The sequence below is a fragment of the Lissotriton vulgaris genome, chromosome 6 (assembly GCF_964263255.1).
Source record: "Lissotriton vulgaris chromosome 6, aLisVul1.2, whole genome shotgun sequence".
In the NCBI taxonomy this organism is placed as follows: Eukaryota; Metazoa; Chordata; class Amphibia; order Caudata; family Salamandridae; genus Lissotriton; species Lissotriton vulgaris.
The window spans coordinates 1,095,128,449-1,095,151,881 of record NC_141694.1 but is presented as its reverse complement, the minus strand read 5'-3'; the positions used below and the strand labels follow the sequence as shown (position 1 = coordinate 1,095,151,881).

Genomic DNA, 23,433 nt, shown 5'->3' with positions numbered 1-23,433 from the left:
CTCTTGGCGTTCCTGATGACTTGGTGGTGTCTGCGGGTGGCGTTCTTATGGGCTGTGTAGCTGTCTGGTGTTCAGTCGCGGAGCCAGTTCTTCTCCAGCTTCCAACAGGTGCACTTGGAGGTTCGGAGGTCTGCGGTGAACCATGCGGCTTTCTTGTTGGTGTGATTAGTGGCGGAGGCCTTGAGTGGGGTGAAGGTGTCAGCACAGTTGTTGATCCACTGTTTGAGGTTGATGGCGGCAGTGTCGGGGTCGGTGGGTGGTCCCAGGGCGAGGGTGGTGGTCAGTTGGTCCTCTGTGACTTTGCCCCAGCAGCGGAGTGGCATCTGTTTGGTGCGGTGGTGTGTGGTGGGTTTTCTGAAGGTCAAGTGGACACTTCTGTGGTCTGTCCAGTGGGGTTCGGTGGTGTGGTTAAAGGAGACGTGAGGACTTGCGGAGAAGATGGGGTCCAATGTGTGTCCAGCGGTGTTGGTGGGTTTCGTCACGAATTGCTTGAGTCCGAGGTTGGCGAGGTTGTCGATCAGGGCGGTGGAGTTGGCGTTGTTGTTGTTCTCGAGGTGGAAGTTCATGTCCCCGAGGATATAGTCTCTGGAGGCGAGGGCGTGGGTGCTGATGAGGTCGGCGATGGAGTCGCTGAACTGTAGTCGGGGTCCGGGTGGTCTGTAGACAAGTGTTCCTCTGAGGGTGGTGTTGGGGTCGGTGTGGATCTGTAAGTGCATGTGCTCGGCGGTGGTGAGGGTGTCGTCGGTGTTGGTTGAGACTCAGAGTGTCCTTGTGGATGATGGCGATTCCCCCTCCCACTCCGTTGGTGTGGTCTCTGCGGGCAATCTTGTAGCCTTCAGGGATGGCTAAGGCGATGTCTGGAGCCGAGGTGGTGTTCAGCCAGGTCTCCGTCAGGAAGGCGACGTCAGGGGTGGTTGAGTCTAGGAGGTCCCAGAGTTCGATGGCGTGCTTACGGGCGGAGCGGGTGTTGAGGAGGATGCATCGGAGATGGTTGCGTTCTCTGGTTGATGGTTTGGCGGGCCGGATGCTGGTGAAGCTGCAGTTCCGGCAGGTGAAGGACCCTTGGGTGCGCTTCGGGGTGGCCCGATAGCAGGAGTGATCTCATCCGGGGTTGAGTGTGTGGAGGGTACTGGAATCATAGTTCAGTCTGGTGTTGTGGCGGCTTCGGGGTCCAGGGGTTCTGGCGCTGGGCACGGTCCAGGCACGGACGGGCGCAGACGGGCTTGCCTCTGGGGCGGGGCCACAGAGGCGGTGATACAGAAGGAAAAAAGGGGGGGGACGGGCAACGGTCGCTAACAGGAGAAGTACAACGAGCGGCACAATACAAAACAAGCAGATCACAGTACTACCAGGGAAACACAAGCGCAATACAAAAACTGATACAGGGGCACAGCAGACAGCAGGACCAAACTCGTGGTCTGGGGGGCAGCAGCACAGGAGAGACTAGCGCACTGGTGGAGCTGTGCGGCAGCGGGGGACCGACCTGGCCTGCAAGCAGGGTCAGGGGTCACTCCAGCTGTCGCGCAGCGGCCGCCATTTAAGGCAGGACGGGAGGAGCAGCTGGGAGGAAGGAGCGGGGCAGGGCCACAGGGGAGCAGTGGCAGGGATACAGAAGGAAAAAAGGGGCGGGAGGGCAACAGTGGCGAACAGGAGAAGTACAACGAGCGGCACAATACAAAACAAGCAGATCACAGTACTACCAGGGAAACACAAGCGCAATACAAAAACTGATACAGGGGCACAGCAGACAGCAGGACCGAACTCGTGGTCTGGGGGGGCAGCGGCAGCACAGGACCCTCAGGATTCAAGGGGACTTAATCTCCCAAATTATACCTGCTACAGGGCGCGTTTACACAGTGGTGAAGGGAGGGGATGGAGCCTGAGGTGACGTGTGCAAGCAGCGGCAGCACAGGAGACACTGGCGCACTGGTGGAGCTGTGCGGCAGCGGGGGAGCGACCTGGCCTCGGACGACTGAGCTTTCAGTGCCGAAGAGGTCTTTTTGGTACCGGGTTGTTGGCTCAAGCCAGACGGCTTTTCTTTGTCCTTCGGTGCCGGGCCCGGAGGCGGGGAATGCTCAAAGTTTTCGTACGGTGTGGACCGGAGCCTGAAGGCGAAGGTATTACCGGAGCCATCAGTATGGGCTTGGGTGAGGTGGGGGTGTCTGTACTCGCGTCCCTTTGAGCTGAGGTGATGTCATCTTCGGCGTTGGAGAGGTCTGCTTCGGAGTCTGGGGCTTGTCCTTCCTGTTCGGGCTCCAGAAGGTGATCAGGACCTGGATGGAAGATGTCCAGGATTGGAACTTGTGCCTCTGGACATCTCCCAGTGTCTAGCTCGACAATCCCAGATGGTCTTCTTGGACTTGAAGGAGAGACAAGCCTCACAATCGTCCTCTCGATGTTCTGGAGAGAGGCACAGATTGCAAACAGGATGGAGGTCAGAGTGTGGAAACTTAGCACCACACTGTGGACATTTCTTAAAGAGAATCTGTTCCATCGACGTCCGTCTTTACCGGCGCGGGTGGGCCCAGCGGTCCGCGTCTAAGTTGTCGAGGGTGCGCGTCGAAGGCATGCGATTGAGACAATACCGTCGGTTAAGTGTGATTGCGCATCAAAAGGGGGTTTGATAACGAAACCGACCAGGAGCGCAGCAAGTCACATCCGAACCCGATGGCGGAAAAAAACAAACGATAGAGCCCATGCACATTGTCCACCAAAGGAGGAGTCACCAGTCTCGTGACGGCAACACTTCTTCGAAGACAAAAACAACATGCAGATATCCGAGCCCAACACCAGGTGGAGATCTATGCATAGTGTACAATCAGCAGCTCATATGACTCAAAATCATAGTTCTCCAGCACACTTGAGTTTGAGGAAGGAAGGGGGTACCAGATGATTCTGATTAGTCTTTGAAAAATTTCTGTAGCCTAAGCTCAACAAGCAGGGGTTATTCAAGGAGACAATTTGCCAGTGAAAAGTATTCAATAGAAATGTCTCAACAGTAATAAAGGGATGCATCCTATGATCTTAAAGAAAGGGACCTGCTCAAGGCTATATCTGAAAATGAATAGGGTAGGAACACAGTATTTAACTATATTAACATTTGACTATCCTAAGACAGAGAACAAACAGAATCCAAAAAGGTATACATAGAATGAGTAAACAACCAAGTAAACAGATTAATATATTTAGAATAATACAAATGAAAAATTCCGTTCTACCTTTTCCTAAATGTCACTCGGGTGATATGGAGACATGCAAGTATTAGTATTGTGAGAAGTTGGCCTGGTATATGATGCTCACTAGTTCTAGTGATCACCTTGTACCATGCCAAGCAACCCTTATGATGATTGGTTGTAAGTCAACCTTATAGACCAGCTATCCTAGAGGTAGCGTGGACAAAGCAGTCTTAGGCTAAACTCTGTAAGGCATGTGAAGCAAGCTGTTTTACCACACACAATCCCCTTGAATACCAAATGAAAGGACACCACACAGATATATATTGAAAATATATATATATATATTTATTTACTACAAGTATCTCCTATACTCTTTATGAGCACAGAAGCAAATGCGTTAAAACAAAACACAGTTTAAATATACAAAAGTTGCACAATATGGATGAGCCCTAGGGGCCACCTAAAACATATACTAAAATAGTGGTATAAGTACCACTAATCGAAAAGGAAGTAGGCCTAAGGCCAGGGGAATCGCTGGAGCTGTTCGGGACTAACAGTGAAGAAGTCGGGAAAGGCCCGCGGGACTCTGGTGCAGCGCTTAATTTAATTTAATTTAATTTGCGTGTTTATATAGCGCTAGAATCACTCCCGGGGGAGTATCTCCGCGCTTCGACCGCTGCGAAACCCTTCCTGGCTTCCCTGAAAGATGGTCCCTTAATGGGTATCTCCAGGGTGAGACCAGGCATCCCCGGCGGTCTGGTGGGGCCGTTAGTGAAGATGAGGCAAGCTAGTGCCCAGAGTTGCCGAGTGTGATCGCTGATCAGAGTGGGCACCGAGGCGAGAGAATTATCGAGTCCGCTGACCCTGGTCCAGAAACCTGCCGCGCCGGGAATCGAACCCTGGTCCCGGGCCGTCCTCTGCTCTCGGGTCTGCAGCCTCTAACCAGTGAGCCACACTACTTCACGTACTTAAAGCACACGCATACACCAATGCAAAGTCAATGGTACGTAAAAGTTAAAAAGTTAATGAAAAGGGAACCTTCCGGATGACCTAGAACCTAGCAACTTGGACCATAGACAATAGAGGTGTATTGCTACATAGGAGCACCGGAGTGCCAGGGTTACCTCACCCACAGGAAGCGGGTGCATATGTCTCAAAGTGTGTCGGGTTTCGTCGCGCTGGTCTATGGAGCCTGTAGATGAAGATGCTGCAGGCGGGTCGTCGAGGAGAGTTCCGGTGGATCCAAGGGTGGATCTGAAGAGGTGAAGACCTGAAAGCAGAGGTGACAATGTTCAAAGTCACTAGCCAGTGACTGCCGTGGAACCAGGAAGGAACCAGGTGATGTCGGGTGCAAACAGGCGAAGAAGTGAATATTGTCTCTGCAGCCACGTGGACACGAAGAGGTCGAGGACGTCCAGGCGTCTGTCACGAACTGTCCCACGAAGGCTCTAGCTGATGGCGGTGTCTGCTTCTTGATTGGAGAAAACAGGCCATGGCTAATGCAAGCCACGCAGGAAACAATGCAAGCTTCTCACTCGGACCAGCAAGGTCAGAGGGGCTGCTCCTTTTTACACGAGTGAGGGCCAGTCTGGAGAAACCAGACCAGCGGTGTTGATTTCCGATTTTGTCGCCAAGATGGCCACTAGCCAACGGGCCAGTAACCGGTATGACGCGTCGAGTGGCAAAATGCAAAAGGGCCCCACGCAGATCGTGGAGTTGCTGGGGTGCTGATCTTCGGTGCAGATGCTGCTCGATGTTGGGGCTTCTCAAACCCCAGAGCACAGCGTCGAGGGTGCCTCGGGTGCTGCGCAGTCAGCTTCTCGTGAATCTTCCAAGATGGCCGGTCCCACGTTTCTCGGTGCCTCCACGGGTCTCTTCTTTTCAGGGACTGTGGATCGGGCTCTGAGATGTCTAGGAATCAGGGTCTTGTCGGGCTCTGGGCTCGGGCTTCGGCGGGAGGCGTCGGCAAAGCAGACGTTGATTTGCTGGATGGGGCCTGTATTCACAGGGTGGTCACTCTTTGGCCACAAGGGAGATGCTCTTCAGTCTTCTGTGCAGCAGAATGTCGAAGTCCAGTTTTCTTCTTAGTTTCAAGTCGAGTTCAGGATGATCTGAAGTCTTGGGACACAGCTCCTACTCTTAAACCAAATCTAGGGGCCGGATCACCCGCTGGGTCCCTCCTCTGGGTGGGACCAGGAAGGGGGGGCGGTTACACCCCCTTTCCTTTGTCCAGCTCCGCGCCAGGACTGGGCCTGGAAAGCCCCAGCACCGGTTTGGACTGGCTTATGCACGGGGACACCTTGTGTGCCCCAGGCATGTCTCATTCTATTCAGCCGTGTCCTACCCAATACACAAAATCCTGTCTGGGGTGGTGCTCGCACCTCCCAAGGCAGGAAACCCTTTGTCCAAGCCTCCCTCGCTGGAAGGACTCCCAGCAGCAGGAGGTCAGACTTGTGTCTGTGGTGGCAGCATCCATTTTGTGATGCTGAGGCTCGAGTTTAACTTTAACCGGGGTTCAGGTTATGTACATGTCGTGTCCCTCTAGAAGGGTGGAATGCTACCCCCGTCGCCAGAACTGGCGAGGGGGTAGTATCCCAATTCGTATGACACCTTACTCAACATGTTTTGATAAATCCAAACCAAAGTTAGCAAGTAACGCGAGGATTATAATGCACTTAAGAGTATATGGTATGGCAATATCCTGGAACAGCTAAGGGAGTTGTTCCCGACAGCTGCAGACGGGCTCAGCTCGTGCCAGAGCACCATCTCATTTGAAACTAAGCACTCTGCCTCCAGGATTGTCGAGGCCTTCCAAAGGAGTGGCTTATAGGTTAACATGTGTCCAGATATGTTAGATATAGATATACTATATCTAAGTAAGAGGTGATTACACCAACTTACCCCAGCTGAGTGATCAGCCAGTTGTGTCAAATATGGAGGCCAGGCCAGGGGTGGCATAATACATGCTGCAACCCCTGGTAGGCCTTTGTTACACCTATGCCCTGGGTACGTAGAGCACAGTGTTATAGGGGCCTATAAGGTGAACCAGTTCCAATTGGATATGTACCTAAGGTACATGGAGTCCATTTTAAGGAGAGAGCAATTAGCCTGGGGCCCTGAATAGCAGGATCCCAAGCCAACTAAGTCAAAAACCAGCTAAACACCAGACAAAACAATTTGGGGGTAACCATAGTCCGATATCCACCTTCCTACAAGTATATCAATGGATTTCTGTAAGGGACGTGGGTATTGCCTATGCCTAAGCATGACCCTGCCACAAGGCTGCATATTGCTTTATTCTTAAACACAAAGAGAGTAAGGAAAAAGTGAACCTGTCCTCTTCCCAAGTAATTTGTTTGTAAACACAGTAGACAAGTCCTTTGCAAGGTCGTACAGTCAGTGTTTCTGACAAGAACCTAGCTAATAGGGAGAACTAGAGGAGCGCAAACAACTGCATGATGTTTTAGGAAACCCCTCACCCACCTACCTGGTAGGTGGCATGCTTCCATCATCTGGGCCCAGCTGGATTACCTAGCACAACCCAGCTGTGCTTCAACGCCTGAATTACAGCGGAGTAGGTTGTTTGTGTGAATAAAGACAAGTGCTATGTGAAGTGGAAGTTATCTGATAAAAATTTCTATAGGGAAACCCTTTTAAAAGTTTTAATAGAAGGGCCCTAAGACATGAGTAAAAAATAATTGGGGGATCAGCTTCAGGTTTTAGGTACCTCCGTATCCCTTTACAAATTATTAGGTCTACTAGTTTCAGCCCTTTCGGTAGTTAAGAGGGCTTTCGTCAGGACCAAAAGTGTGTGAACCAAAAAATAGCTAGTCACAGGTGAATATCAGCACACACCCTAAAGTGTGCTGTGAGTGTAGTGGATTGTTTTGACTTACAAATCCAAGGTTTGGAGTACTTTGACTCTGTATGAGTTGTTCCTCATGGACTTGATCATGGTCTGCTAACCCTCCTGACTATTTTTGTCAGAGAAATAAATCATTCTGACCTATGCAGCCGATCGAGTCCCGCTGGGAGCGGGACGCGATCAGCTGCATAGGTCAGAATGCACTTTTGGTCCTGACGAAAGCCCTCTTAACTACAGAAAGGGCTGAAACTAGTAGACTGCTGCCAATTGGAAGGTTGAATCAAAGTTCTTTCTTAATTGTAAAAAATGTAGCAAATTTGATTCAACCAATCACCGCCTGCACAACAAGAGTGAATTCCTGGGAAGAGGACTACTGCACTCCAGGTGAATTTCACACAACCTACAATAGATGCTATGAAGCCACCTCTTCTGAACAGAGGGCAGTCACTGATAGCTCATCTACCTTAGATGCTTCCTTAATGGGTTGAGTGGGTCTATCACCGCTACATAGGTATTGGGGGCCAGAAAGATTCCCCTGGATAGAGATTGCCCTCTATGGCCAACCAAAGCAAGTCTTGCCAGATTTGTTTACAAGATGCTGGTGTACTGACTTAAAGTAACACTTCAGAAGAATGATCTGTGAAAAAGGAAACATACAATAAACCAGTGACTAAAGGAACATCCTTGGCATTTCAGTATTCTTAATGTGTTAGGATGTACTCTCTGAGGGAGGTAGCGAGTGTCTAGTTTGTAAAAGAATAAGTGCTGGTGACCAAAGTTTTGCTCAGAAGGGATTGGCTGCAGTGGTCACTTTGTGAGAAAATAAGTGATTGGACTCACACCAGGAGTGCCATTGCTCCTGTTAGTACCGCCTATAACAGAACAAACTACTAACCATGAAAGCTTACAAGTGGGGTGGGAATGTGGCGTAACAACTAGAGCTGCTGACTTTGGCACTGGGGAACCAGATTAGAGTCTCGGCGTAGGCTCAGCATCCTGTGATTCTGGGCAAATCACTTAATCTCCCCAAGCCTACAAAAAAAGAATGTGTCCTTAACTGGCATTCATGAAAAGCACTCTAATACCTTTGGGTCGAGTTTGGGCTATAATCACCGCTGTTCACTATTAACTGCTGAGCACCGGAAACCACCACCTCAAATTAGGCACTGACTGGCCGGCACTATCAAAGGCCGGGTGCTGAATAACAAGGGTGCATAGTCTTGATTCCACCTTATGGCGTTTTAATTCTGCTCCATAGATTCCCTGCTCCTTTACGTTTTTATCATCTTTTCCTTCCTCCCTCTTTTCCCCTTGTGTGTTTTTCACTTTCTTACTCTGGGTCAAAGTCTAATGAGTTCAAATAAGTGTCTGCTCCCTCCAAATGAGATCAGTACCCCGCCTGCAACCACCAGCTCAAATGAAGTACTGAGTTCGCAAATACGTACCCTCAGTTTTATATAGCCATATAATAGGGTTAACAAAATGGTTACTTACCAGTAGTAGTTTTGCAGCTTGAAGACTTTTCTGGATTCACATGCTGTTCATCATTCCACCATCTAGTGATTGGGTCCGGAATAGTCTTTGTTTTTTTTGTTGTTTTTTTTCTGTTTTGCGTCGACCACCATTTGGTGCCAGGTACGTCCCCTGTGTGACGTCAGACTGCGCCCTGTTGGTTATTGTACAGGGTAGCCATCTTCGGATTCTTTTTTTTCTTTGTGTTTTAATCTGTATTCTTTTAGATGGGGGAGAGAGGGAAAGGGGGAGAGGGGGAGGCAGAGGGAGAGGGAGAGGGGGAGGCAGAGGCAGAGGCAGAGGGAGAGAGATTTTTTCAAGTACTCTATGAATTAGGGGTATTGGAGGAAAGGGGTATGCAAATGTCCCTGACCAATTTAGTGGCAGGGTATTCCCCTTTGAAAGGTGATGAGGTAACCTTGAGGCAAAGCACCAGCATTTCCTGCTCTGTACTGTTGCAAACAGGTCTATCACTGGTGTTCTCCATGTTTTGAAGATGTATTGTACAGTCTTATCCTTCAATTTCCACTAGTGGGACTAGTGTTCTGTCTGCTCAGCAGGTCTGTTGTTGTGTTGTATACTCCTGGTAGGTGTATTGTTTGCTGATTGATACCTTGAGGTATTGCCCAATACCAGATCTGATGTGCTAATTTGTTTAGCGGGAAAGATCTTGTACCTCCCCGTTTGTTGAGGTAGAACATTGTGGTGGTGTTGTCCGTTTGAATCTGGACAGTTCTCTGTTGAATGTGTTTCTGAAACGCCTTCAATGCTAGGAATACGGTTTTCATTTCCAAGTAATTGATGTGCTTTATGGAATCTTGGATGTTCCATTGGCTTCGTACTTTCAGTTTCTTGAAGTGTGCTCCCCATCCATTGAGGGATGCGTCTGTTATGGTCACAGAAGGAGCTAGGTATTTGAAAGGTCTCCCTTGTGCTATGTTGTTGGATGCCCACCATTGTGTTTCTGCTTGCAGTTTGGGCGTAACAACCACAAGATCCTCTCAGCTCCCTGTAGCTTGGGGCCAGTTGTTGGTGAGACATTCCTGGAAGGAGTAAATATGTAGATGGGAAGGAGGGATGAGTGGGATGCATGACGCCATCATGCCCATGAGTTTCATTACTCTCCTCACTGTCAAAGATTGACCCCTCTGGTAGAGGGAGGTTTCCTGTTTGATAGTTGTATCCTGTTTTGCGTCAGGTATGCCCATGCGTTCCTTGAATTTATTCTTGCACCTAGGAAAATATTTTCTTTTTTTGGCCTTGTTGAGGATTTTTTGTGATTTATGGAGAATCCTAGCTTTTGCAGCGTGTGGATTGCTGTTTGAATGTGGCTGAGACTTCTTGGTTTTGTGCTTGCTTTAATGAGCCAGTTGTCCAGGTAGGGGTAGATGTGTATTCCCTCCCTTCACAGGAGTAACGTGATTGCAGCTAGGCACTTGGTAAAAGCATGTGATGCTGATTTTACCCCGCATGGTAGGACCTTGAACTGGTATTGTGTTCCTTTGTGCAGAAATCTGAGCTGTTTTCTGTGTTTTTTGTTCAGAGGTATGTGCAAATAGACGTCCTTGAGGTCTATTGTTGCTATGTAATCCCCTTTTTGGATTTGTGCGATTATTTCTTGTAGAGTAGTCATCTTGAAGTTTTGTGTTAAAATGAATTTGTTTATAAACCTTAGATCCAGGATTGGTCTTAGTGTTAAAACCTGCTTTGGAACCAGGAAATAAGGCTAGTAATTTTCTACGAAGTGTTGTTCTGTTGCCACCAATTCGATCGCATGTTTTTGCAGAAGGTCTTTGATTTCTGCATTTAACTGTTTGGGTTCTGATTTGAGGAACTTCTGTTTCTTTGGTGGGTTTGCAGGTGGTGTTTTTGTTAGTTCTATACAATACCTGCATTCTACCCAATTTAAAATTTGTCAGTGGTGAATTTTTTTCCCCACTGATGGTGGTATTGTGTAATAAGTCCCACCACTGGTGTTGTGTGTGGGTCTTTGTCCGTGTTGGAGTCAATTTGAGCCATTTCCTCTTCCTCTTGATGTCTGGCCTATGCCTCTACCTCGAAAGGGCTGCTTGAGCTCTTGCTGCCAACCTTGGTATGTTGTTTGTTGGCCACTTCCTTGGCCTTGTTGGTGCAACATTTGCTGAACCTGTGCAAACACTCCTCTTCCTGTGGGTAAACCCACCTCTTTTGAAGGTTCCTCTTTGCTGTAGAGCTCTTGTTGCTCTTGCAGTCTTATTATCCTTCTTTATTTGTTGGAGTGATTTGTCCAACTCCTTTTCAAACAGTGCCTCCCCTGTGAAAGGCCTGTTAATGATAGAGGTTTGAACCTCCTGCTTAACTCCAGAAATTCTTAGCCAGGCATGCTTCCTCAAGGTTGTACCTGTGCACATTTGCCTACTGGTAGTGTTTGCTGCATCTAGTGCAGATTTAAGGCATGTGTTAGCGATGTTTCTGCCTTCCTGGACAATAGATTTATCTCTCTGTTTGTCACACACTCCGTTGTAAAAGGCTATATCATCTGGTGGTGATGCCTTCGAGGGATGGCAGCAAATTTCTGCTTGGGTGTCGAGGGTATTCCATGTGTCCTCGAAATTCTCAGAGTCATCCTCCTCTTCGGGAGCATCTGTGTATTCCTCTGGATTTTCTTCAAGCGGTTCTGGGGTTGGTGGAGAATCGAAAATGTCCTCTTCCTCCCCTCTGGCGTCCTCCGTTGTCTTTTTCGTTGGCTGGGATCTTCGTGATTCAGAAGTCCTTCAGAGAAGATTCGAAATCTTTCTTCTTTTGGAGAAGCGTTGCCATTTCTGCTTCAAGTCACTGCCTCTTCTTTTTGACCTCAAGGGTTCTCTCGGCGTCGGACGCGGAGACTTTCGTTTTTTGCTTGCACTTGACTCTGCTTTCAACCGTTCTGCGCTTCCGTTCGGGGTCTCATGTTTGACTCTTGTCTTAGGAGCCTTTTGCGATTTTCCCTCAATGGTCTCCCTTGGTAGGGTTTTGTGGGGTTGTTTCAGTCAGCGCCTGGCCTTTGATCACCTTTTTCTTCAGCTTCAGGGCTGCCTTCGGCTGCGCCTTGCTGTCGTGGCCCTTCGGTTCCGACTGATGTTTAGGTGTCTTACCTTCTCGGTCTTCTTCTCAGTCTCACCCAGTTTCTTGCGAGTGGGTGGATTTTCGGAGTCGCCTTCTAGAATTTTGATGTCCGAGCATTTGTGCGTCAATACTGCCGGGACTCCTTGGTCTTCTTCATCGTTGGAAAGGCCTAGTTACTTTAGTGACATTTTCTTTGAAGTCTGATATCCTTGCGTAGCGGTCCTCCCTCTGCTTTCGGCGTGTTTTCTGTTGAACACCGCGCAGGCCTCATAGTCCTTGTCCTGATAGTCGTTCGGCATGAAGAGGTTAAACACGTCATGAGAATTGCGTTGGGCGAACTTGTGGTGGCACTCGGGGCAGAATTTGATGGGGGTATTTTCCATGGCCCCTACCTATCCATTTGTCGACCCATGTTGTCTCCTTGTGTTGTTCTACTAGTTCTGTCCCTCGTTCCGGTATCGATGTCGATGGACAGTGGAGGTAAATCGAAATATTGTCTTTTTCTTTCCTTTTTGGGTTTTCCGGAAAAACATTTTGGAGCCTCCCGTCTTGCTTCCAGATCCAACGGCAGAAAAAAGAATCTGAAGATGGCTACCACGTACAACGACAAACAGGGAACTGTATGACGTCAAACAGGGGACGTACCTGGCACCAAATGATAGTCGACAACGTCCAAAACAGAAGAAAAAAAAAAAAAGACTATTCCGGACCCAACCACTAGATGGCGGAATGATGCACAGCATGTGAATCCAGAAAATAATTCATGCTGCAAAACTGTTGTCCAACCCAATTTTAATAATTGTGTCAGAAGGTGATTTACCCTGCCAGGTTAATCACCACTGACCTACGGACCTCAAAGGCAAACATTTGAATCACTGAAATATCCCATATGAATGCACATGAATCCTTTTATGCATCTAGCTGCAAGTGGCTGCGAGATGGAATGACGAATGCTTTGAAAAGATTTAGTAAAAACCTTGATGGCATGGTATTATAAAATCCTGAAACAACACATGAAACCTCTCCCAGGCGGACAGTGATTTAACTATATTTCCATCAATAGGTCAACTCTGACTGCATGTAATCATCCAAAACAAGCCGTCCTATTTGTGCCTTTATTCAGTTCAGCAAAAAACACAAGTTCATGAGCGTCTAGAAGCTGAGTGCATTTGCATATTAATAAAACTATCTCCATTCCTTTCCCGGATTACAGGCCATGCAAAGCATCACCATACCTGCCACTTTGGAGGCACTGGGACCAGTCTTTTTGACTTGGCATGATGATACGTTCTTCCCCTGCTGGCATACTGATGCAGAAATGCGGCCACATACTCTTAAGTGGTATGTGTATTCCTCTGTATCCACTTCAATGTCACGTTCACTCAATGGCTTCAGGTCATACACATAACCGTACTTTGGATCTGTGACTTGACAGCTGTCACCTGAAAAATAAATCAAGGGACAAAATATTAACCGCATACCAAAAAGCACTGACAAAGTCAACAGGTCCGGCTTGTTGTAGGTGTATGTGTTCATTTTGGTGTGATATTGCAATGAGTGACTGAATGTGGTTGCGTCATACATTAGGATGCATACTCAGATAACATATAGGCATGCTTGCATATATAGACAATAACGGTACACAGGAAACACATAAAAGAACACAAGCAGTCAAGCAACACATACATACACAAGACAAAGGTGAATGCTGAAGGGACGTCTAGATGGATTGATGTCTTTCGTTTAATTGTGGCCTAAGACAATTTTACTTAGGAGCTAGTTTCCCAACTCTCATGAAGATAAAATGAACAAAATACAAATTTAGTCTTTTAGTATCAAAGGAATTTAGATGTTATTGGTCTGTAGCCTAGTAAGACTCAAAACAGCTTTAAGAAAGACTCTACCCTATTTATTTGTGTGTCTGTCCAATACTTTTACCAGCTCGCAAGAAATTACCAAAATCTTTGGAATTAACTGGGAACACAAGCTTGTCGACAAGCTCTGATTTTGTGTCTCAGATGAGACATTCAACAACAGATCTGGAGTATTCAATTCTGGAGAATTGAATAGAGCACAGCTACCCAACAGGCCTCCCAGCGCTAAGAACGACACGTCTGCAACAAGACTCCGTGCACGTCAAAGAGATTGACTAAAAAAAAAAGAAAGGTGACTGGCTAAAAGAGAAAGGTATTTAAGTGTTTCCTAAAACGAAGTTCTGACTGGCTCATTCTGAGATCCAATGGGAGAGCATTTTACAGTTTGTAGGCTAAGAAGCAAAGGAGTGCCCACCACTCCATGCCTTCTTGATCGTAGGGACCAGAAACAACCTTTGATACCCAGTAAGCAATTATCTACTGGGGGAATACAAGGGTTCAGCAACTGCTGCATAAGCTGCGGACTCTTCATATGCATAGGACAATGGGTTAAGCAGGGTGTCTTGAATTGGATTCTCTTATACACAGGTAACCAACGCAAGGCTGCTTGGGGAGTGTAGCCAACTTTGGTATTTTTAAGAGAATCTGGGCGACAGCGTTCTGAACAACTTGAAAGTCTCTTTATCACAGACATAGGACTTCCAAGGGAGAGAGAATATCAACAGTCCAAGCGTAAATTCACCAGGCCTCGTACTACCACGCTCCGAGAAGAGCACAGCAACCAACGCTGCAATTTCCAGAGTGTCCTTAAATGCAAGTTTTCTAGCTTGTACCTCCATTGAAAGCTTGCTGTGAATCCAGAACCCGAGGCTTTTGACTGCTCGATTGGGAGGGGGCAGCACACCTAGATTGTCAGGTCTGCATAGGTCCAGACAGCTAGAATTGTTATTGCGACTACTAACACTTCAGTTTTTTCTCAGTTCAGTTTTAGGCTGCTGGCGGACATCCAGTCTGTCATTTGTGTTTAATTGTCAAAGGCAACCCCTTTAACCGGTATGTGTCATATTGTATAGTGATGGTGTTTCCCCTAGAACCTTAAACCCCGTTTGAAGATTAATAAATGTATGAAATAATTTTATAAAATATATAGGTTTGTGTTATTCCTTGTTTTATATGGCTCAATCACTTTGAAAGAGTAAAGTGAGTGAAGTGAGGTTGTGTTAGGTCAGCATGTGAATGTTGATCAAGAGTAGAATAAGTATCCCAAAGGGAAACTAGTTTTTAATCACTGCCACCTGAGCCTGCCATGATCCTTGCATATGAGAGCCAATATGTACATCTATTATGTAAGCAGTCTGGCCACTGTCACCGATGTCTCAAAAACAAACATGCCACAGCACCTGTCCAACCAGCGAAACTCTCGATGATCGGTCTTAAATGAAAACCGTATGGAGAGTACATTTAAAAACGCAACATACCTGCTGCTTTCATATGTCACACACTGTTGATGGTTTTTTAAATGTTTAACCAGGTTTAAAGAAAAGTATTAGGTGATTTGCAAAATCACATGCTGTGTTTAAGCTGCAATGTAAAGCGAATTAACAAAATGTGACACTTTTATCTTTAAATATCATACTTTGATCACAATAGGTTAAAAATCACAGGAAAAGTCCCTTTCTCCAGGTGGCAACAGATATCTTAGTTTGCGCAGTATCTTGGCATCTTATATGTTTAGCACTATATTTAAAAAATAAATGCGATCCCAGAATTTCGAAGAGATGCCTGTACATCCAAAAAGCAAGAAATAAAATTCTAATGCCCGAGTAGGACAGCATGACTCAACTTGCGTCGGCTGTTGCTACCCTTGCGCCATCTTCCGGATCCAAGCCCCTAGACCCTCTGGCCCCCAGCTGCGGACAGAGTCTTGGTTATTGTGGGCCCCGGGCCCACATGCTAGTAATGATGGACACAGACACAGTCTTAATGCTTAATCAACTGGCCATAAGCCACATGCTACCGGGCCCTTTTATTAGCAGGGTCACGTCACTCATGATGCCTGTGGCGGATTGGTGTGGGTTGCATGTGTGTCCATAACTACAAGGGAGTGGCTGACCAACTAAGTGCCTGCTGAGTCACTAGAACGTGTCAAGAACGACACTGTATTCCCCTCAAACTTTATCCAAAAAAAACAAGTCCAACCTCTGGAAACCAACTATTCACATAGGACACCACACAGTCTCTTGGCCCTGAGAGACGGTCCGCTGGACAACAGTGGACAGGTCTAGCTGGGAGCACCTGAGCATCTCAGCAAATGTCCATAATTTAACCAGAGTTTGGGCACGAATGATGCGTCAATGGAGTTTGGATTCCTTGGCAGCCTGTCCGTCCGATCAATGTCCTCTTGCACACTGCTGGATGAACTTGTGTGCTCTGGCAGTGATGTTGTCAACTAAACTATGGTGTGTCAGAAGCGTTGGCGAGGTCCTACTGCAGTGTCTTCTCTTGAGGTGTCTGGGCACTACGATGACCAATCTGCCAGGGCTGGAATGGCGTCTATGTTCAGGACGGTAACCACTGAAGCTGTGGTGCCTCCAAGTACCTTGTCGGTGGAGCCGCTTCCAGACCATTTCTCGTGCGAGGATCCCAGGTGTAGGAATATCCTTGAGGTCCTTGTGCAGGGCTGCCACAACACCGCATGGACTGTGCAGGGATGCTTGTGCCCGCCTGGGGGATGTTGCAGGAACACAGACAAGATCCAACGACGTTGTTTGTGCAACCGCTGGGGTAGGTGACTTAATGGTCGGTGGGCTGCCTACAGGACACAGGGGCATATGGACTGTCAGATAGCCCCTGGACACTTGGTCTCTTGATTCTTCAGCAGATCCAAGGCTCCACACTGGGGACAATATTGCTCCTTGTTAGATGGGGTGATACACATGGCAGTGATGTTGCAGTTGCCATTGAACCTGGGCAACAGGTAGTAACCTTTTGCTGGGAGAAAGGTAGTCTGGAGAGACTTAGCAGCCACGTATCTCTGCCTTGCTAAGGCTATTCTTCACCCGTGGCATTTACAGTCAGGAGCAGAGATGTTGTCCAATTTAGACAACCAATGCTCGGGAACTGCTGATCGCACTGGGAAGCGGTGGGTAGTCTCCAGGGACGTCAATCCCCCTTGGTGGCTCTCGTGTCTATACGGGGGCGCTCTTGTCTTGTGTAGGTATGAGTCCTCGTTCTTCTCCTCTTTCCAGCGCACTTGTGTTCGTCCAGTTCTTCATGATGACGAAATTGTCACTCTTCTTTGTGCGGACCTTTTGCCGGTACAATCCCTTCCTCAGGGGTCTTAACGGTGCTACACTACCAGGATGGCAGGGGACCTTCTCTACTCGAGGGGGTCGGGCTTGCCCTCGAGGCACCTGCTTCTGCCTCCGTTCAGGCATGCTTGGAAAGGCCGGTCAGTTTGTGTGACGCGCTCCTTGCTTGCAGTACAATGTTGTATCAGACCACGTTTCGCATGACTTTGGAGCACATGTTACAGGGGCAGCTTGTCACACGTGTGTGAGATTCTCCTCTTGGCTGTCTTGGGCCACTGGCGACACAGTCTTGGCAGTGTGACGGATGGCACTTTGCGCGGTCTTTGGCCCACTGCGGGGCTTTGCTGGTGCAGTGGAGAAGTAGAGGCTCTCTCTGCTGCCTTCAGCTTTGCTACTGTTGTCTAGTTGATGCTTGTCTGGGCTGGTGAAGCTTTGGGATTCTTGGGTTTCTTCGTGGGGTGGGACAGTCTTTCTCCATCCAAAGGAGAGGCAGCCCATTGGGGGCAGGTCGTGCACTCTGCATCAGTCCTGGCTGTGTCTGTGGTGCTGTTCTTGCTGTCAGGGGCAAGAACACTGTAGATCTGCTTTTTAATTTGTTAGGTCATGTGGGGGGCCCAGCTATTGGCTTACTCTTTCCTGTGTGTAGATGCAGGTCATGGCAGATTGCTTGATTGACGTTGGGGCCTTAGCGCTGTGCGATACATTACCACTAGGTGGCACTGCAGCAACCTCTTACATCCTACTGCAGCCCTCCTGATGCTGTAGGGCAGAGGTCTTCAAACTGTGGATACCGCCCCCTTGGGTGGGCGTGGATGGTTTCCCAGGGGGGCGCAGATACCTCTCCAAGTATATGTAAATGAAGATGGCCTGGAAGTGCTAGCTTTGTTCATTTGCTGCATTTCCAGGCTGTCTTCATTTATTCAGAGCGTGATTTCAGTGCACCAGGGGCAGGGGTCACTGAATGTGGCTGGCAGGGTCAAAGAGATTACTGACAAGCATTTGGAACGCAACAGGTCTCGCATTTGCCGGAATTTAAGCTACTGACATAAATAAATGGCATTGCCATTTACAATGCCAATAGCTCAAACTCGCATAAATGCGAGACCTGTTGCATTGCAATTGCTCGTTATTTCTTCACGTTTAGATTTCATCTATTATTCATGCCACTAACTTCAATTAAGGTTTATTTAAATATGCAGATAATTGTAGGGGGGCGGGGGGGGGGATGATTTATGCTGCAAAGGAAGGTGTCACCCGGAAACCTTGAAGCGTTGCAAAACTTACTGTTCACAATTAGCCTTTAAAGACCGTTCTTGAACAGACTTTAAAACTCCCTTGAAATAATGCATATGTTTTATTAAAGAGACGTAGTAGAAGAACTCCAGGGCGCACATAAACATCCCAAATTGGAATAGCATTGTATTAAGCAAAACACGTGAAACCCAACAGGGGCTGGGACACGGAACATTTTCACTGGTGCAGAAACACGTCAAATCTACCTTCACCATTGCTCATGTTTCTGCTCACCTAGTGTTGCCTAGATGAAGAGGCATTGATAAGTCCATGTTACACAAAGGTTTTTGCACGAGAGTGAAATGAAGAAACGGGTCTGAAACCGCATGAGCTTGTTTATTGACCCATACATAATTTTAGGTAAGTTATATTGATATATAATGAGTTATAGACATATTATCAAAAAGCTATGGTCACAAAGACCCTCAACAGAAATAGAGGAACCAATTTTGCGGTGTTTGCAATTTGTGTAATTATGAATGGACAGACATATTTTGCCTGAAACATGTATTTCCTCTAGGTTTCAATAAGTAAAGGCTGCACAAATTCTTAATGTGAAATCAATTTGTGGTGTGTTTGTCCTAGTGAAAACTATATTTGTTTGAGAGGTTGTTTGAATGTCCGTTTTAACTGGGCAGTAATAAATGCAACCTATGTACTTTCCGTCTTCCCTCGTTTATTTTTTGATGCTTTTGGTTGTGTTTCACGAGGATGAGCCATGCTGGTCAGTGTCTTGGTTTTGAGCACAAGAAGGGATTGCTGCTTTCACTTGTCTCTATTCACGGTTGTCATATTATATTATGAGATGAAAAGTTAATAATTTTTTGTTTCAAAAACGTTATTAACATTTAAAATGTGCACATCAAAGAGTGGGTAGTTCTAACATTCGGAAGGCATGTCATAGGTGCCTGAATGCTAACGGGCCTAGTTCTAGACTTGGTGAGCGCCTGTCCCTCACACTTGAGTCCATGAGGTGGCAGGTAGAAGGCCAGCAGGATTACATTCAGATACAGTTTCCTAATCCTCTCGATCCCTGGGGCCTCACAGTAATGGTCTAGGAGACCGAGGAAAGGAGCGAGATTCATAGATATTGTCAAAGAGAAGGCTCAGAATAGGGAGCACTCTATGGGGACTCGTTTTTATGTTTACAAATGGCCAGCGACAGCATCTTCATAGAGATACCCCAAAGATGGAACAATGTAAGTGTTTTTATTTTAAAGGTTCATTCATTAGTGAAGCTGGTACTGCTGCCAGGTATGTAAGTGGCCACTGCTGGTAATCATTAATGAGGCAGATGCAGCAGGACTGGGGCTCAGGGGTTTGAGGGTCCCACTGCTGCACAATTATGACGGTCTACCTTTAAAAATGGGGCATGGGAGCTTATTTTCCTTTCTAGCAGTAGGACCGAGGGGGTGGTCTGTCATGGTGGGGAAGAGGTAAAAGATGCAGAGGAGACAACCTGCTACTCAGGACTGCAGTTATCATTAGCACAACAAGTGTAGTTGCATTGGGGTCCAAGAGTGTTAGAGGCTCACACCACCCCAATTATGGGCATATGTATGTTTGGGGTAATGCATGTTTTTGTTTGATGCATTTGCTGTTTTATAAGTCTAATATTTAGTGCAGTTTATAAGCTATAGGAAAAGTACCCCGGAAATCAACTCATAAAACCTGGCACTTGCATGCAACCATCTCCCTCCTGCTCCCCCAATCCTTGCCATAAAGTTTTGTAGGGGGCCCCAACCTCAAAATATTTGCTTAGGGGGCTCAGAGCAAACAAGTTTGAAGACCTCTGCTGTAGGGTCCTTTTGCTTATGTGAGGGGATGCAGGGACTGTTATTTCCTGCTGGTGCAGCCTGACCAGAGTAAGCAGGGTGCGGTGCAATAGGCAACCGCTAGGTGGTACTGCAGCCCCCACTCAGGCCATGGAAGTCTCGGACGCAGGAAGGAAATCCAAGAATGTGGGCTGAAGGCGCACAGCCCTTGTCAGGAGCCTTCCTTGGGGAGAGGGGGGAATGGGGTGGCGGCAGCAAGATAAGAAGCGTCCGTTCACAGCCAGGTAGAGATTTGCCGTAGGGCAAGCCACCACCAGGTGTCGCTGCAGCCTCTGGTTGCCGGCAGTCTCACTTATACCTGAACTGGAGGCTCTTGAGCGGGAGTTATGGCTGGTGCAGCACTGCTTGTGCCCCTCCTGGCCTTGAACTGTGTGCGAGGCAGCGAGGGAGTGATCCACAGCGGTGCTAAGGGTAAAGGGAATGCCGGTGCAGGGTTGCATTTGCTGGTTTATTTCCGACGCATCACTGTGGTGTGCTACAAGCCAGGTGAGATGTAGGGCACTGGCTTTCTCGACGCTCTGTTAGGGGCACTGGGGCCTCTGTTGGGAGGTGGTGACTGCCGGCACTGCCCGGCAGTATTAGAGGAAGACTAACTCACCGGTAGGGAGGGGCACAGCTGACTTGCGAAGGGCGGTGCAGGACCCTTGGTCATGCATGTCGGCAGGGCACCTTGCTCCTGCGGCTCCTTCCGCCCACACTGGCACTGTCGGTAGTCGATACAGTTGGGTGATTACAGCTAATGGTACGTACGGAGCGGTATTTGACCACTAGATAGTGCAGAAGCTCCTAATGCGACCGTGGCAGTCTTCCTCATGCTCTGGGCCGTGCTGTCCCACAGGAGTTGTGGGGCATGTTGTGCAGGGTGAGCTGTAGGAGAGAGGTAAATGCTCCCCTTTTCCTTGGTGCCACTGTTTGGGGTTGGTTGCGGGGCCACTGATTCTTTTGCAGGTCTGTGCGAGGGTGGTGTTGGCACTCCTCATTAGCGTCAGTGTCCACTTCAGGCTTGTGCAGGGGCGAGGCTTGTACACAGTGGCAGCTGGTGACATTTGAAAGTGATGGGGCGTAAAATCCTTCGCAAATATTACCAGCAATATCCACACACAAAGACCTATTTTTTCATTCATGCCTTTAATAAAATCTATGGCCAAAGATTGCTAAAACTCATCCCAGCACTTTGCTAAGTCACAGCGTGCCACATTTATATCACAAACTCTCAATGCCCCGTATATATCAACTCATATGATTACTTTGAACTTTTGAAGACCTACTCAGAGCCTATTGCACTAGTTGGTAATATATATGCTATGCCTTTTATAGAAGGAAAATACAATTGATAAACCATTCAGCTACACGTCCACAATTTACTCTTTCTTTGTAATAAACCAGAGGTCTTTAATGGTTTATATTACTAGGCTCTTATCCACCTTTACAGTAACAGAACAGAAGTAATAGTGAGCAATTAAAGTATTTGGTTTCTCTCACTTACACGTGCCAGTGCATCCAGCAGGCAACGTGCCATTATTATACGACGACACTTGTAGAATTCCCGTTCACACACACTGCTTCCTGTTAAAAGTTTACAAACAACAACAGATGCCTTTCACATCATTCACCGACATAATCTGTTAAAACGTGGCATATAAACATCCTAGCAAAAAGCGTAGCACTAGGGGATGCCAGGGGACCTGGTACAGGGAAGGAAAATGGCCCCCTTGACAGCTATTGATGTAGTAAAATACAGAAATAGCCAGGGTCAGTTTGCACCTTAGGGCTTCTGGCCAGTCGCGGACGGCATTACGGGTGGGGGGGGTGGAAATGGTGTTGCTGCGCTGCGGAGGGGAGGAATGGGGGGGGAAGCGGGATGAATGCAATAAATATAAAACTATAAAAGTCAAACTTAACTTACCTTCCCGGCTTCCCGCCTTCAAGTTCCGACTCCAGACTCCCGACTCCCGCGGCGCCGTCCTGTTCTTCTTTTGAATTCTCATGGTGCAGCTCGACTCGTCACGCAGGAAGGCTGCAGGCAGCCTCCCTCCCCTCCCCTCCACCACTGCACAGCGCTGTGATTGGTTCGGCCGGCTGCCCCAACCACGTCATTTCTCTCTGCCTGCAGCATACAGAGAGCAGGGAAAGTGAGAGGGGTTACTTGAGGACAGGGGGGAGCGGCTTGCCCACTGTTGTTTATACAGTTAATACTGTGTTAGGACAGCCTCTCAGGCTGCCCAAACAGACAGTATTAACAACAGTGGGAAAGCCACTCCCCCCTGCCCTCGAGTAACGCCGCCCTTTTTCCCAAACAGGAACTTCTGCTTTCTCGCTGTGTGAGAGGGCAGAAACAAATGGTAGTTATTCTACTATTTGTTTCTGCCTTCTCGCACGGCGAGAAAGCAGTGGGGCGGCGCTTAAACGCCCCCATGGAGGATCTGCCACTGCTTGTACAGGTGATGGCCTTCGCACCTGGAGGTGTGGCTGGCGGGTGTTTGCAGAGAGCTCTGCTAGGCTGCTTCTTCCCATCCCACGTCTTTTCCTGAAGTAGATCCCACTGGTAGTTGGGCAGCGCTAAATGCCTCACCTTTAGGGTCCAGACGCTTCAGCCATCGGCGTCGTGCACCCCCAGCGTTACATGGGCCTACTTCCACGGGCAGGCAGTGGGTACAAGAGTGACGCTTACTCTGGTTCCTCATTTCTCCATGAGGTACGTTTGAGTCTCTTTCAGCAAGTAAGCGGGTTCAGACCCGCCTCATCGCCACTACGGTGTTATGGGCCCTGGGCCCAGATGCTACCAATGATGGACACAGACACAGTCTTAATGCTTAGCAGCTTAATCAACTGGCTAGGAGCATGTGCACCCGGGCCCTTTTATGAGCAGGGTCAATTCAGTTGTGACGCCTTGGGTGGGTGGATAAGTGTGGCGTGCATGTGTGTCCACTCCAAAAAGGGAGTGACTGACCAACTAAGTGTCTGCTGAGACACCAGAACGTGTCCAGCAAAGCACTACAGTTATATTGGTGGGTCAACAGAATTCTTTAGTTAAAATACAAATGGTTGGTTTGGCCAGAACAAAGAGTTCCTTGTGTTGAAGGTGCCATCATTTCACTTGTGTTTACTTTCACAAAACGACCTATTTGTAATGCAGTTTTATTTTTATATGTAGACCTCAAAGGAGACTGGGACGCAATGTTATTAATTCAAGTTTTAATATATGGTACATTACTTTAATTTACTTCTACAGCAGCTTCGATAACATTTTGCATTAGAGACAAAAGTTCTGCAACTAGCTAAAGTGGTCTTAAATGAGAGCTAAACCGAGAGCGGTAAAAATTTACAAATCACCACAAGAAAGAATCGTGTGAACTCTGTGAGAGTAGATGTCAAATTAATGTTAAAGGGAAACTGACAGAAATAAAAAAAAGGATGTGGTTAAAAAGAATCAGCAAGTGGTACTTGCTGTCAGTAACAATATACATAGTGGATACTATAATA

The 23,433-nt window shown here is 47.7% G+C and overlaps 1 protein-coding gene across 1 annotated transcript in view; it reads right to left on the bottom strand.

Moving 5' to 3' along the window:
* IGF2R (insulin like growth factor 2 receptor) overlaps nt 1-23,433 on the bottom strand; it is a 1,757,136-nt gene that overhangs the window by 894,063 nt on the left and 839,640 nt on the right. The window contains exon 27 of the mRNA XM_086927157.1: nt 12,873-13,079. Coding sequence (XP_086783283.1) covers nt 12,873-13,079 — 207 coding nt within the window. The remainder of the gene's footprint in view (nt 1-12,872; nt 13,080-23,433) is intronic.